Source organism: Chiloscyllium plagiosum, chromosome 9, assembly GCF_004010195.1.
Source record: "Chiloscyllium plagiosum isolate BGI_BamShark_2017 chromosome 9, ASM401019v2, whole genome shotgun sequence".
Lineage (NCBI taxonomy): Eukaryota > Metazoa > Chordata > Chondrichthyes > Orectolobiformes > Hemiscylliidae > Chiloscyllium > Chiloscyllium plagiosum.
The window spans coordinates 35622911-35638492 of record NC_057718.1 but is presented as its reverse complement, the minus strand read 5'-3'; the positions used below and the strand labels follow the sequence as shown (position 1 = coordinate 35638492).

The 15582-nt window shown below is 39.2% G+C and overlaps 1 protein-coding gene across 1 annotated transcript in view; it reads left to right on the top strand.

Moving 5' to 3' along the window:
* The window catches only part of LOC122552772 (metastasis-associated protein MTA1-like), a 66490-nt gene extending 51440 nt beyond the window's left edge, over nt 1–15050 (top strand). Inside the window, exon 7 of the mRNA XM_043695695.1 lies at nt 7850–15050. Coding sequence (XP_043551630.1) covers nt 7850–7964 — 115 coding nt within the window. The 3' untranslated portion in view covers nt 7965–15050. The remainder of the gene's footprint in view (nt 1–7849) is intronic.
* The last annotated feature ends 532 nt before the right edge of the window (nt 15051–15582 follow it).

Sequence of the window (15582 nt, the reverse complement as noted above, 5' to 3'; positions counted from 1 at the left end):
TAATTGTCAGTCGTAATTATTATTATTATTTATCATGCAGTTTATAATTGGGGATGTTAACCCTAATTACATGGAAATTGGACAAGTTTCTCTGCTGATGGAAGAGCAATCCCCTACAAGGAGTTAAATGATGAGAAGGTGTGAATCAGGAGTTTCTTGTGGGACAGAAGGGGAATGGTGTTGAGGGGCCTCCTCCTCAGCACCTGACCTCTGTTCTTGGTCATTACAACATCCACTCCGCATGCAAGAGTGAACTAATCATGTGTGTTTTCCATGTTCTTTGCTTGACCCAGTGCTTCCAAGTAAAGCCAGTTCTTCTGGTCTAGACCATCTCACAGTCTAGCTGGTGATGAGAACAGCACTCTCACCATGGCTGGAATGGGTTTGTGAATGCTATCTTTCTGAGAGAGGACATCAAGTTTGTACTCCATGGAATCACTACCATTCAGATTACAATTCAGCAAATCTAGTAAAAATCTGATAGAAGGCAGATTGCTGTGACATCCTGCAAGCCCCAGTGTACGTTCTGATTCACAGTCATGATGGCAACAGTTTGAATGTGCATGGTAGCAAGCTGATGTGGCTGACAATAACCTGATTTTCATTGCAGGGTGTTTGGTGCTTGTGCTGAAATGGATCATGTGATTTCGGACATCAGATCCTGCATAGCTGGGACTATAATTGTGCTTGAAGCCCTATGCACTGTTGTTTTGGAGGTCTTTGTGCTTCTTGACAATGAACGCAAGTCTTGCGGCAGGTCTACATGCTTGCAACATCCTACTATAAGCTGATCTATTTAATTTCTCATATCGGTCCTCTCCAACAGAACCTGTGTGCCTCCTTACTCTCCAGCAAGCTAGCACCTAATTGATTCCTGCTCTCTATCATGGCTATTACTCACTTGTAACTGGTGATTTCATTATATCTAGATCCCAACTCTAATCTGTACGTTGCCATTATCTGTATTGGTAGTGACTGAATGTGAAATCAAGATATGGTGCTGTATCTTCACTCGATCCCTGTGTTCTGTCATAGAAAATACTTGGCAGATGAAGCAACCTGTCTGAACTCTTAGGTTGATTGACTTCAGTCAGTTTCAATTGACGATCATTGATTTTAAGCACTGATTCAGCTCCTCTCCCAATAGTGTCTGATTGGTTGAGTGTTTTCAACGTTTTCAAATGTTTGCGGCACAGTGGCTCAATCGTTAGCACTGCAGCCTCTCAGCGCCAGGGACCCAGGTTCAGTTCCAGCCTTGGGCGACTGTGTGGAGTTTGCACGTTCTCCCAGGGGTTGCGTGGGTTTCCTCCGGGTGCTCTGGTTTCCTCCCACAGTCCAAAGATGTGCAGGTCAGGTGGATTGGCCATGCTAAATTGCCCATTGTGTTAGGTGCATTAGTCAGAGAGAAATGGGTCTGGGTGAGTTACTCTTCGGAGGGTCGGTGTGGACTTGTTGGGCCGAAGGGCCTGTTTCCACACTGTACGGAATCTAATCATTTCAGATTTCTAGCATCATTGCACAGATTTTTATTTTAATGTTTGTAATTAGCTATTCTACACACTTACTTAGTGTGGACTGGTTAATTTCTGAAGGTGATATAATTTTCCCATTGAAAACTGAAACCTGTAAACTGAGATTTGTTTCAATGGGGAATTCACAGAGCACTGCTCATTTTTCTATTAGCTGCCCATTTAAAATTTCTATCTGAGTACTAATCAATGTTCTGTGCTATCGTAATACAGAGAGAGAAGGCAAAGTAGTTTAGTGAGGGCAGGAATTGAATGTTAGACAGACTCAATGGACCAAGTGGCCGACTTCTACTTCGATGTCTTATGGTCATATAGTCTTATTTTTTATATAAATCTATGATAAACCCCAATAACAATATGGAAATCAGATAACTTGAATTTATTTTTCTAAACTCCCTTCATTAACTTCCATCTTTCTATCCTTGATCCTCAAAATCTACTTCTTTAACCAAGCCTTTGGTCATCGGCCATGTATCTGTATGGTTTGGAATCAAATTTTGTTGGTAACGCTGTTGTTAAGTAAGATGTTGTATAAACATAAATTATTGGTTAATTCACGTTCAGAGATTCAAAACTTGGTGACCCACTGCCTGGATGGTGCAGCTGCATTGTGATGTGTTTACAGTATTAATGTGAACATAGAAATATCCCGTCAAGAAAGTTAATAGGGCATGGATGCTGATGTTTGTTTTGGGCCGAATATCATTTTGGATGCGATGTAGGTACCATATAACATTTAATTTGGACATGTATAGTCTCTTAGATTGGTATCAATAATTTAAAGGGACAGAGAATATGCTAGATTTCTTTCCTAATTGACCTTGGCTTTTCATCCAATTTTGCCATTTCAAGGTGTTGGAAGGTTTCTAGAAAAGAAATTTATGTTACAAAGATATCACCATGATTACAAACTTTGATGTTGCTGGCAAAGGAGATGTATTTCCAAAATGTTTCATCTTGCACTCGTCAGGACAAAAGCAAGAATTCAAATAGGCACAACAGTTTTTCCTATAGGAAGAGGGTATACTAATGGTTAGCTGAGTCAATTTTGTTTAACCATTTAACACTTTTTAATGCGTAATGAGTCTAGGCTTAGAGCCCAGATTTTCATAAAGGCTTGACTTTTATTTTTATCACTAGCTCAAAATTTATTTACACAAGATGAAGTAATGTTAAGTGCTTACAGTTTCTGTTGTTGATACTATAGATGTCTAGTTGATTGATACTTATAGGATTGTTACAGAAGCCGATTGTTTTAAAAATATTTTAATACATTTTATAAGGTGGTGTCAGATACTGTTGAGGGTGGGCAGTAGCATGGGATGGCATGGAGATTGAGGGGACAAAGGGATGGGATGGGGAGGGAGAGCAGATGTGGGAAGTGGATGACTGCCTAATATTCAATGGCAGACCTTGGACCAAGTGCAAAGAAGCCAAGTGGTCCTTATAAATCACTTGGCAGCCCCTGTGGTCATGTCCTGCCTGTGCATGAGGCAGCAACTCTGACTTCACTCAGCCACCCCATGACCCAGGAATGAAAATTGCACCCTTTGGAGTAGTATTCCCTGAAGCAGGCCTGTTGAATTTTTCAATTGGAGCTACCTGCCTTGCTGGTGAAAATTCCTGTACCTCCTCATCTGCTATTATATTTTAAACCACCTTCAAAGTTTGGCTTTCTTATCCATGGGCTAACAAATTTTATTCTACATAACATTGTCAGATATCTGTCCTTTTTTGTGTATTTTTGAGGTTAAATCAGTTTTTCAACACTATTTATTTTAAAAGTATTCTTTAAGGTATGCCATAGATTCATGCAAACTTAATAATCAGTTTCGTTTTGCTACTTTTTACAAACATGAGAAAAAGAAAATGAATAATTTAATATATGCAAATTTGTGATAGCTAGTTAATTAGGTATTGTGTTTTAACGTGAAATTGTTCAACAAAATAAACTTAAAGGAAATTTTAAAATAGACACTTCTGAAATAAATATTTTTTCGCAAAATGTGAGTGAGAGTGTGAACTAGAAAAGATAAGTGAGAGACTTAGTCATTTGAGAACAAAGTAGGCTGTGTAAGTGTGAGTTTACTGACAAAAACTTTGTGCCAATTTTTAAGTCACTCAAGGTAAAGTCATTTCATTTCAGATTTAATCATAAAACATGAATTTAATGCGAACAGTAAAACCTTCGATCATATTTGTTATTCCAGTGAGTTATATCCTCATTGCCCGTTTGCTGCTTGCCTTCTCTCCCTTGAGGCCCTGAACTTAGCTAATGATTCAATTTTTCACATAAAGTTCCTCCAGCATTGAAGCAGGCTATTCAGCCCATTGAGTCCACACTGACCTTCCGAAGAGCATCCCACCCAGACTCACCCTCTGATCCTATCCCTCCAACCCTGCATTTCCCATGGCTAAACCATTTAGCCTGCACATCTCTGCATGCTATGGCATTTTAGCATGGCCAATCCACCTAACCTGCATATCGTCAAACTGTGGGAGGAAACTGGATCACCCGGAAAAATCCGCACAGACACGGGGAGAATTTGCAAACTCCACACAAACAGTCACCTAAGTGGCAGCAGTGTCAATCACTGAGCTACTGTGCGCTGGGGAGGAAAATATAAAGCAGACCTCTAGCTTCACATGAATCAAGCATTCATTGTATGTGGGCAAAAATTATAAACAGCGGATTACTAGGTAGTTGGAAAGCTATGAGGACAGTAGAAAAATGATAATGGAAGAGGAAACTTGTTATTGATTTTATCCTATGCTAAAGACAAACTAAGAAAGCATAAAGCACCACAGTTGCAATTGCTGACTAAGAAGCTTGAATGTCTTGGCGATGAGAGAATGCCAGATTGAAGGAATTTGAAAAGATTTTTGGGTGAGCCATAGACAAATTGAGGTATAAATGTGCTGTAACTTTGCTACTGCAATCTAAAATTTATCCCAATGCTGTAGCTTATTTCTGTCTTCTGGTTTCAAATATTGTCTTTTTTTTTTGAATGATGCAATGATTTTTGCTTTAGCTGCTCAAATATCTCCTTCACAAGTTGTGTGAAGAGATGTCCCCCTATCTGTCCCATCACATTTGGTGAACGCTGTATGTAAATGATTCCACAATGCTGATTCTCCATTCGTATTTGGAAGGTCTTCCCCATCATCATTGTTTTGGTGGATAAAGTGTCTGTATTGCTTGCTTTGAAGTTGTTAGATGGCTCCATAGAAATGTATGTGTATGTGCTTAATTGGTGTTTTATTTGGTACCAGTTGTGCTATAATTCTGTTGACGAATGATTTGGGGACTTGTCAATATTAATAACATCCTGAATATTTCAATATAATCATCAGCTTTCTGTGTTTTTGTCAAAATTTCATTTCAGAAAAAAATGCAAACAAAATGTTTATTTCTTGAATAAGTTTATTTGGGAACTATGGGAAAATTGGGTACTATATTGAAAATTAATGGAGTCTATTTCCCAATCTGAAGGGGAAGAGTGCAGTAGTGACAGCAGCTCTAACTTAAAGTGCCAGTAACCAGACTCTTTATAAAATCTAAATATTTTAAAAGAGCCTCACGAGTAGTTTGGATGTACAAACTGTCGAAAAAATTGTTGTGGACATTTTGGAGTATCATTGTGGATATAGAAGTAGGCAGTTCGCTGAAAAATCTAGCAAATCATGTTGAAAGGTCTAAATGTTCAAAAGTGATTGGTGCACTGATAAGTGTAAATTCCAGGATTGGAGTGCGTGTTCATATTTTTAGTAGCTCGTGACATGAATGTAAATCGCTTTAGAATGTAGCACCTTGCCATCAAAGAGGAAGCAATACATGAATCAAAAAGTGTGAAAAAAATTTGAATGCAAGTCACATTTTTAAATATAATTGATTAGAGCTGTAGAGTCATTTAGTGGAGCTGAAAGCAGTGACAGGAGTATTGATCATTTTCACTTAATTATATAATAAAGAATGAGTTGCTTTTGTTTCAGTAGCTCCCAATATGGCACTAATTTGAATCATTAAATATTTTGATAAAAGTAGCCTATGGATTTGTCAGTAAGTGTCTGAATGATAACTTAGTTCCCTGCAGTGATGATTACTATTTCCAAATAATTATTCTTGAGTTCAACTAAAAGCCATCAGTGCACCATAAACATTGTCTAATTGATTAATGATATATTAAAAGATGTAAACTATTACAAAGGATATCAGAAACAATTAATGTATGTACATAAGCTTTCATGTAACATTAAGCAATGCATAATTATTAGAGTCCTCAAGGTTTATATGCATGGAATTGTGACTTATTCGTTAAAAGTGACTGTATCCTTTCTATCTATAATGTCCTCCAACTTTACAGTCAAATGAGATCTCTACATGCCTCCAATTCTGACCTCTTGCAACACTCTTTTTCTTGAGCTGCACCATGCTGTCAGTTGCAGAGACTCTAAAAGCTGGAAATCCTTCACTATCTTTCATATCATGTCTTCAAATTTAAATTTTTGACCAAGCTTTTGATTATCTGTCCTAATCTAATTTTATGGAACCTGATGTCAAATTTTGTCAAATAATCCTTCTGTGAAACTGTCCAATTAACAATGCCACATAAATACATATATGGCATATGCATATACTATACAAAAAGTGCACCTTGTTTAATTTTTGCAGTACCAGATGCTCAGAACTAATGTTGTACTGGTCAGTGTTGTAGACTATTGACCCCAACTTAAACATCTACCTTTTTATTGGTTTGGTAGCATTGACTGTTTTTTTTGCACTTAGTATCTGGAAAAGATATACTTAAAACATGAAAAATAATAAATTTGTTAGGATTTACCTCTCCAATGTAACTATAATTTTACAGCTTTGCTTTAGCTAATATTTTACTGCATTATTGAAGTGTTAGCTGTTGAAGATACTGCAGCACTTCAACATTTTGCCCATGTGGTCATTGTTTGGCCTTGACACCGTGCTAAATCATTGTGAGCATTCAAAGCGAATTCAGTCTTATTCTCCACTAATATCAATGGGTAACACGAGAATATGAAGGTAGAATAACCTCCACTGACGCACTCCCCACAACCCCTGTCCCACCATCACCTCGCCTGCTCCTTTCCTTGTCCAAGAAGACCAAGGTAAATAGCAGTTCCTGTTTAGATTTGACTTAAAATCAAACAAAATAAACCCTGGTCCGTACAGCTTTAATGCATACCATGTGCTGATTTTTACCCGAGCTATGGTGGTGTTTGACTATTATAGCTGTTTAGGTAAATTCCTTCTAGTCAATACTTCAGTAATGCAGTAAAATATTAGCTAAAGCAAAGCTGTAAAATAGTAGCCGCATTGGAGAGGTACATGCAAACAAATTTATTATTTTTCATGTTTTCAACATAACTTTTCCAGGGTACTAAGTAAAACCTTAGGAATTGTACAAAATTTATAAAAGCTTTATATCAAGGCAGTGTCTTCCTAAATCAATCCTGCCACAGAGTAGTTTGATGTAGTAGCTGTCATCGAAGTTGAGTATGGTCATGGAACCTTCATATAACCTATGTCACTGAACTCCTAAGGAGTGGTAAAGATTGAAAACATCTCTGTCGCTCAAAACGCATCTATATGCTCTGGTTTGGGAGGACAACTTTGGAAAGTACTTTATTTAGATAGGATTGTTCCCTTTTTCTAGATTTTTCTACTTCTTAAGGTTTGCAATATATCATACAGCTTCCTTCTAAATCATCTGAAGTTTGATTTTTGAACTTCATGCTCATCAGGATGTGAGATCCCCATGCTGGATCATGAAACATTCTCATTTCAAATACCAAGTCTCCATATTGAGGTTAGGTTTTACACAGTCAACAGTGTAAATCTGCACGTACTCCACTCAATTTCTAGCCTCAGATGAACGCGTCTTGCTATGGTGAAATTCAAATGTGTGTCCTCAAAATATTGGTCTGTGCTCTGGATTAGTAGTCCAGTGGTACTGGCCAATGTAGCCAGTAATTGTGACTGGATGTAAAGTCAGACTACAGAGGTGAGAGATGCATGTCTAACCCACACCTATTTACCAATTATTTTTGCATTTGAACTTCTATAGTTCAGAGTTTCTTGCATTTAGTGTCAAAAAGCAAGGTCAGATTGATGACCTTTAATTGGATTGGCTGTCTTCTGGACAGAGAGCTATAAATTGTCCAAGCGACATTTGATTGAACAAGTTGAGATGGTGGTGGTATTGCATTCCATTTCCTATAATAGCGGGAGATGATGTTTGGAGTGTTGCTGTATAACCAACCAGGAGTCTTTTGTTCTCTTCACATAGGAAGATTCGCAAACTTCTATTACCTTCTGAGATGAGGAGAGCTTCCAGGCGACCTTGCTGCCCAGTTGTCATGCCATCTCTTCAACGCACTTTTACTTCCCCTAATCAATGCTAGCAGTCTGGCACTGTAGAAGGCGGTGTCGGTACAGACTGAAAACATGAAATCAATGGATTGAGCCAGACTGAAGCTTCTCAAGAAATGAGCATTAATTGAAGCAGAAGATCACGTGGATTTCTGCTCAAGCCTTTATAGCATTTTTGTCAGTTGTGTGATGTCAAGTCCATTAGCAAATCAATGTCTCCATTTTTACGGCAAAGTTGTTTTGCCACACTCTAAGCAGAAAAATGTGCAAATTGTTCCACATATTATTTTCTCGTGCAATCAGAACAGTGGTGACACCAAATATATTGCTATCTTGAATATTTAATTTTTATGCTAGGCAGTTAAACAACTGTATCACAGTAATTTCATATCCTTGTTAACTTGTTTTTAGATGTAATTGTCAGTGCATACACAGATCAGGAATGCCCAAACTGTGATCTGTGGCTCAGGATGGTTTGCCCAGACAACCCAGACCTATTCATGCTCATACTTTTTGTTTGTCTAGCTTTTGTGAATTTTGTGGGCCTGAGCATCGAAAAGGGCTTTTCTTAATATTATCCCTTCACTGGTGGAAAAGTCAGTTAACCAGAACCTCATAATGTCAGCACTTTTAGGCTTCATACAAATATTGGGAGCATAGATTTAAACTTTAAATATTGTCTGCGAAGTCCAACAGAAAAATTCATTCAGTGCTCGAAGACTGAACATAGAAACAGTTCGTACAACATCATTTGTTGCAAGTTATGAGATAAAATAAATTAAGTTTAGCAGTTGTGTGTACAGGGTACTTCCAAATATGTTTAGTGTCAGGAAGGGAAAACCCCTGTTTTACAGGCTCAGATTGAATGGATTATCCAGCATCCTTCCATGCGTAAAATAGACTGATTACTAAAGGATGGAAGACAACAATATCATTCCAGTATCTGAAATTATGTAAGGCAGTTTTTCATTGTCTGCTGCATTTTTTGGGCATTGAACATGAAAATGTTTTGCAAAATTTACAGCATCAATAACCAGGCAGCACAAATGCAGAAGAATAAGCTTTGACTGACTTGCTCCCCTGCTATTGCAGTATCCCTTCTGCCACATGACATCCTGGCCTAGAGTCACAATTGGACATAGAGCTTCCATTTTGACCTTTAATTGGATTGGCTGTCTTCTGGACAGAGAGCTATAAATTGTCCAAGCGACATTTGATTGAACAAGTTGAGATGGTGGTGGTATTGCATTCCATTTCCTACAACAACCTAAGAAATATAAAATCCAGTCCATTGTTACACTAGCAAGACTTTCAGTTGCTCTCACCCTGCTGGGTATTTGGGTGATCAGTACACAGAGGCAAGGAAGTACACCAATTTTTGCTTCATAGCATAAGTGGCAATTCATCTAATTAGACAAAATGTTGGAAAACTGTCAGCTAATGACTGGTACCTGGCCGATTCATAAACATGAGAGACTACTGAGCATACAGCTAGAGCTGTAGTCATGACAATGCTTATGTTAGCATGCCTATGTCAAAAATCAATAGGCAAAATTCACAAATGGTGAAATGTTTATCTGTAGCACCTTACATTAACATGTGAGGCTACAGAAGGAGCTTCAGTTTGTTGAATGAGGAATGTTTTCACAGAATTTGATAATCTATTTTTAGGCTCTGTACATTCATTTTCCTTATTTGTAAAGTAATCCAGATTTTTTACTATTTTCTTTTATGTATCCTGTGTCAAACACATAGCAATGTGACTGTGCTTCATTGGTGACCTAAATTGTATGATGCTTAACTAGTGCCTATTTGCATGTTTAATTTATTTGATGGGAGAAAGCTACACCACCATTTTCATTTACAATACAAATGAGGTAAAACTTAGTCATACAGCATGCAAACAGATGCTTTGGTCTAACCAGTTGCTGATCATAATCTCAAACTAAACTTGTCCCACCTGCCTGAAACAAGACTTTTGGGTTTTGTTTTTGTTTTTATATATTTTTTTCCAATCTGAATCAAGTGAGTTTGGGAAAAGACCGGTAAAGTCCTTCCATCCTCTCATCAATGCATCATTATAGTTTCTGGTACCGTGCTCAATTACCTTATTTAGTTGACTCTTTACAATTTTCAAAAGTTTACTGCACAACTTCAAACAGTTGCAAAGAACCCCTAGTTGACATACTGAACAGGTTTACAGATAACCACCTCTGGGATCTCTTTCATACACTGCACCTCTCCTCATTTATATGAATAGAGCATGGCCAAGTGAAATTTAAAATGCCCTCTTTGAAATGATCACATTTCGTGAACTTCCATCGGTATGAGAAGAGGAACATTTTTTAAAACAGATGAAACATGGTCATGCCAGTCAAATTAGGAAGATTTCTGTAGCTTTAATCCATCCTAAAAAGCTTTCTTTAGGGTAAGAAAGTGATCCATTGGTTTTTGTCTTAGCATCATGTCTGTAAAAAGGAAACACAGTAGTAATTTGGTTGAATGTCTAAGCTTAAAATTTGATGAATTTTTTTTTAACATCAAAGTCAATGATCTTGAACAAGCATCTTGAACAGTCCTACATGCAGTCACCATCTCTCTACCTAGTCTGTGAATGTGACTGTTAGGAAAACAATTCCTATGGATTCCATTTATTTTGATGGTGATTTCATATTAGGCTGGCCCTGGGTAAGTAAGTTCTCGATTTGTAGATAGGTGCATTTTCTTAGTGAAGTTCTCACATACCACTTCACCCATCATTTCCACATTTAGCTTCCAGCACAGGTTTCTGATGTTAGGGAAATTTTCTAAGTAGGATAGGGTTAAGCCTGAGCAACGTTTCATAGTGGTGGGGGTGGGGGTAAAGTTTTGATTGCCTTTTTTTCATTAGTTCATGAGTTGTGAGTATCATTGGTGAGGCCAGTATTTATTGCCAATCCCTAATTGCCCTGGAAAAGGTGTTGATGAGCTGCTACCTTGTAGTCCGTGGTGGATGAGTACATTCGCAAGGTTGTTATTGAGGGAATTCCAGTATTTTGACCACCCTGCAACAGTGAAGGAGCAGTGATACAGTTCCAAGTCAGCATGATATGTGGCTTACAGGGAGTGATGTCCCCATATTTTAACTGCCCTTCTCATTCTAGGTTGTAGAGGGCCTCCAGTTTGTAAGGTGCTGGCTGAGGGCCTTCGGTTAGTTGTTGCATTGCCTCTTCTAGATAGCATGAGTACTGAGAGCGTAAACATTTTATGAAGTGATTATGTTTACAGTTACCAAATTCCCCGTGGGGATTGTTTTGAAGACTGTTCTTGTGATTGTAGAAGTAGGTGGTTTCCAAATGGACATCAGGTAGAGGGCTAACCTTTGGATGGTTTCAAATGGACAAGGAAGACAACCATATCCAAAAAAGCATGCTTGTTCTGTGATGTCATCAGCACAAATCATGGCCTTGGAACACAAAGAAAGGAAAGTAATCAGTTCTAGAGAAACCACTCAAGTCACTTGAGAGGACCTACAGACACAGACTTGGCTTCCTTGATGTAACTGAAGAGTAGTGCTGGCTAGAAATGGTCAGTTACTGTGAAAATTTCACTGTCTTCAGTTCCTTTGTCTCTGGTTCATTATAGCTGCATGTAGTTGAATATGGGTGGCAGTGAATGAGTTATGTAACAGGGTGCTGACCTGCATCAACATCCCCTGTACCAGCAATAACCAATATAAGCAGGCAATCAGATTTGCATCTCTGGTCTGTCTTGGTACAGGTTGCCAGCGATTGAACAAATATGTCAATCCAGGACAATAAATCAACCCAATCACTTTCATTCTATTGATTAATTTTATTTGCCCTTTCAAGCTTGTCCTGTGAGTAGTCCCACCAGTGAGGTATCTAAGTGTTACAATGAGAGTCAATGAACAAGGGATAGAAACTAGAGCTATGAAGATGGTCGATCCTTTACCACTCCAGTTATATACATTAATGTGTGGGTTGCCTTTATGAGTTGAAGGTTCAACGTTTGACGTACATGAGGGAAAACAATTACGTTCTTCTGCTCACTTTGATAAATGTAGCTTCTACCCTTTGAATGATACAATCTGTCAACCAAGTATACTTCCATTGCATAGATAGATCCTGTGATGTATTGCCATTGATCATGAAACAACTGAAAGGACAGTTTGGCACAGAGAATACACGCTGTGAAGATGATGCCAATCTTTCAGTTTTATGTGCTGTTGTAGAAAAGGAAGCTTATTACTAAAGTTTTCTCTTACAATTACTGTCACTACAACTTGGCATCAATTTGTGGCTTCTGCAGAGGTAGAAGCAGATTGCTCAGATCCCTGTCTGACAGCTGAGATGCCTTTGGTTTATGCTGTCTGGTCTTGGAACTAATGACTGTACCACCTATACCTATGCTGCGATAGCTTGGCCTCCTGGCAGATGTGGGGACAGCAGGTGAGGAGTGGAAGAGCTTGGAATTGAGTTCCCACTTCTGTGTCCTTTATACCATCATCCCTATCCTGGGTTAGGATTACATCACTTTTACCACTCAGTTAAAGAGTACTCTGTGACGTTCTGTGCTGTGTTGCAAGAGCAAAAGTAAGATATCTATGATTGTTTTAAGGGTGGCACATGTGTCTCATGGCCATTTCAGCTGATGTCTTTCATGGTCATTTGTGAACTTTACTTGATGTTCCAGAAAGAATCACTTACTCTGTGCCAGACATTCTGACAATAACCTACTTTAGCAATGCTGTCATGTTCTTATTGCCATTCACAGAATTGCAGATAAGTTGCAGAAGGAGGCCATTCAGCCCGTAAGTCTGCACCAGCTCTTTGAGCATTTTAACTTGGTGGCAATCACCTGCATTTTGCTACAACTTTGCACATTGGATGACTAGTTAAATAACAAAATGCCCTCTCAAATGCCTCAACTGAATCTGCCTGCACCACCATTCTGTGAAGTATGTTCCAGACATTAACTACTCACTGTTTGTAATGTTTTTTTCTCACCTTACTTTTGCTTCTCTTGCAAAAATTTACAACTGTCTTTTAGTTCCCAGTCTGAGAGAGCGGAGACAAGTTTTTCCCCATTCATTGTCCAGACCACACATGATTGGAAAACTTCTATCAAATTTCCTTTTACCTTTCTCATCTCTGGATCCATTCACATCAACCCCTGATGCACTCTTTCCATTGTATTCATATCCTCCCTATGATAGGGCACCCAGCACTGTAAACAGTATTCCAGCTGAGGTCTAACTAGTATCTTTTATAAGTGTACCATAACTTCCGTGCTCTTGTACTCTATGCCCCTATGTTTATTGCCAAGTTACTGTTACATTTTTGTCTTTCTACTTATCAGTAATGACCCCAGAATTCAGACTCCAGCTTTGTCGAACTTGGATCTTCGACAGATGTTCCTGTCAACAGTCTCTGCTCATGCTCACTTATGAATTGAGAATCACCAGTTCATGACACACTGAAGCAACAACATTTACACCGTGATGGTGCACCATTAGAACGGATGAAGATCCATGAAAAATTGCCATCAGACTTTTGTTGTTCTGCAAAAGCTTGGAAATCACTCAGGCTCCTCATAATTTAGCTACTGTTGGAGTAAAGTCACATGTGAGTCAAAGGTAATATTTCTAGCACCTGACATCTGCAAAACAAGGATGCTGAGGTACTTCAGTCAGCTGCATATGCTGTGACAAACAACCTCTGATCCTCTCCTTCCTGTTTTATACTCTCTTTGAATGAAGGTCACATATTCAAATAATGATTGCAGTGCAGTCATTGTACAGACAGAATACATCACTGGCAGCTCTAGATAGATAAATGGGAAGCTGAACAGGTGCTTACAAAGTGAATGATGAGTGGTATGTAGATGGATGTAAGAGTATGTTACTTAGCAAGGCATACTTGGTGGATACTGGTGAGTTATGCACCATGGAGTACAAGTAATGCCGAAATTTACTTTATCTGATTTGATTAAATCAATAACCCACTTCCTGTACTTCATCCATGATTTGGACACAGTGTCTCACTTTTCATCTCCTCAGACACTTCCATTTACTCTGTCTTGATGAAGCAGCCAGTTCCTTCTTCCTGTTCCTGGGGACAATTATCTCCTAACTACTAGCTCCAACCAACAGTTAATCAGGAGAAACATAATTAAGTATGGCTCCTGGTCATACTGATCATGACTTTTTCATAACCTGTCTCTCACCACCACTTTTCAAAACTTGCTGTATCTTCAAGTTTTTTGTCTTTACCTAATGTCACATTATGTGATTGTGCATTCTAACTGTGCAACTTGGAGTTAGAAAACCAGGAAGGAGAAATCTAATTAGGTAACTGGCAAAAACAAGTTGAGATCTTAAACTCACTTTGCTTCCAAATTTCACATGAGCAATTCCCACTTCTAGATGGTGCCTGGCCCACAGGCATTAATATTATGCCCTATGTGGCAAAATTTCACAGTAGTTTTATTTTCTAATCATTTGAAAATGCTACTGTAGTTGAATGATTTCACTACTAATAGCATTGCAGGGCTATGTTTGTTAGTACACAAAATATATTTTCAGTAAAATTGGTTCTTTAACTGTATTTGGTGCTGGGCAGAAGAAGGGTCAGTATTTGAAAGTTATCTTCACATTCTTGTATTACAGAATCAGAGCAAAACATTTGATTCATAGCAAAGCATTGTGTATGCCTGCCATAATAGAGGAGGAGTGTGAGGATGCAGTTAAGTACAATGTTTGCTCAATAACTTGAGCTGGCCAAAAGGTACATGAACATTGTTAAGCACATTTAATGGAATGCTGACAAGCTTCAGATACTCTGATTCACAGCATTTTGAAGGGAATATTTAAAGTGGTTGGGATTTTAAAATTGGCAGATTTCAGAACTCCCCGGTCCTCACCTTCCACCCTACCAACCTCTGCATAAACCAGATCATCCGCCAACATTTCCGCCACCTACAAATGGACCCCACCACCAGGGATATATTTCCCTCCCCACCCCTTTACGCCTTCCGCAGACTGTCCCCTTCGTGACTACCTGGTCAAGTCCATGCTCCCCAACAACCCACCCTCCCCTCCTGGCACCTTCCCCTGCCACCGCAGGAATTACAAAACTTGCACCCACACCTCCTCCCCTCATCTCCATCCAAGGCCCCAAAGAAGCCTTCCATGTCCATCAAAGTTTCACCTGCACATCCACCAATATCATTTATTGTATCCGTTGCTCCCGATGCGGTCTCCTTTACATTGGGGAGACTGGACACCTTCTCACAGAGTGCTTTAGGGAACATCTCGGGACACCTGCACCAATCAACCCCATTGCTCCGTGGCTGAACATTTAAACTCCCCCTCCCACTCTGCCGAGGACATGCAGGTCCTGGGCCTCCTCCACCGCCAACTCCTCACCACCAGACGCCTGGAGGAAGAGCACCTCATCTTCTCCCTCGGAACACTTCAACCCTAGGGCATCAATGTGGACTTCACCAGTTTCCTCATTTCCCCTGCCCCCATTTCCAACCTGCCAGCTCAGCACCATCCTCATGACCTGTCCTATCTGCCAATCTTCCCACCTATCCACTCCATCATCCTCTCTGACCTATCACCTTCTCCCCATCTCCATACACCTA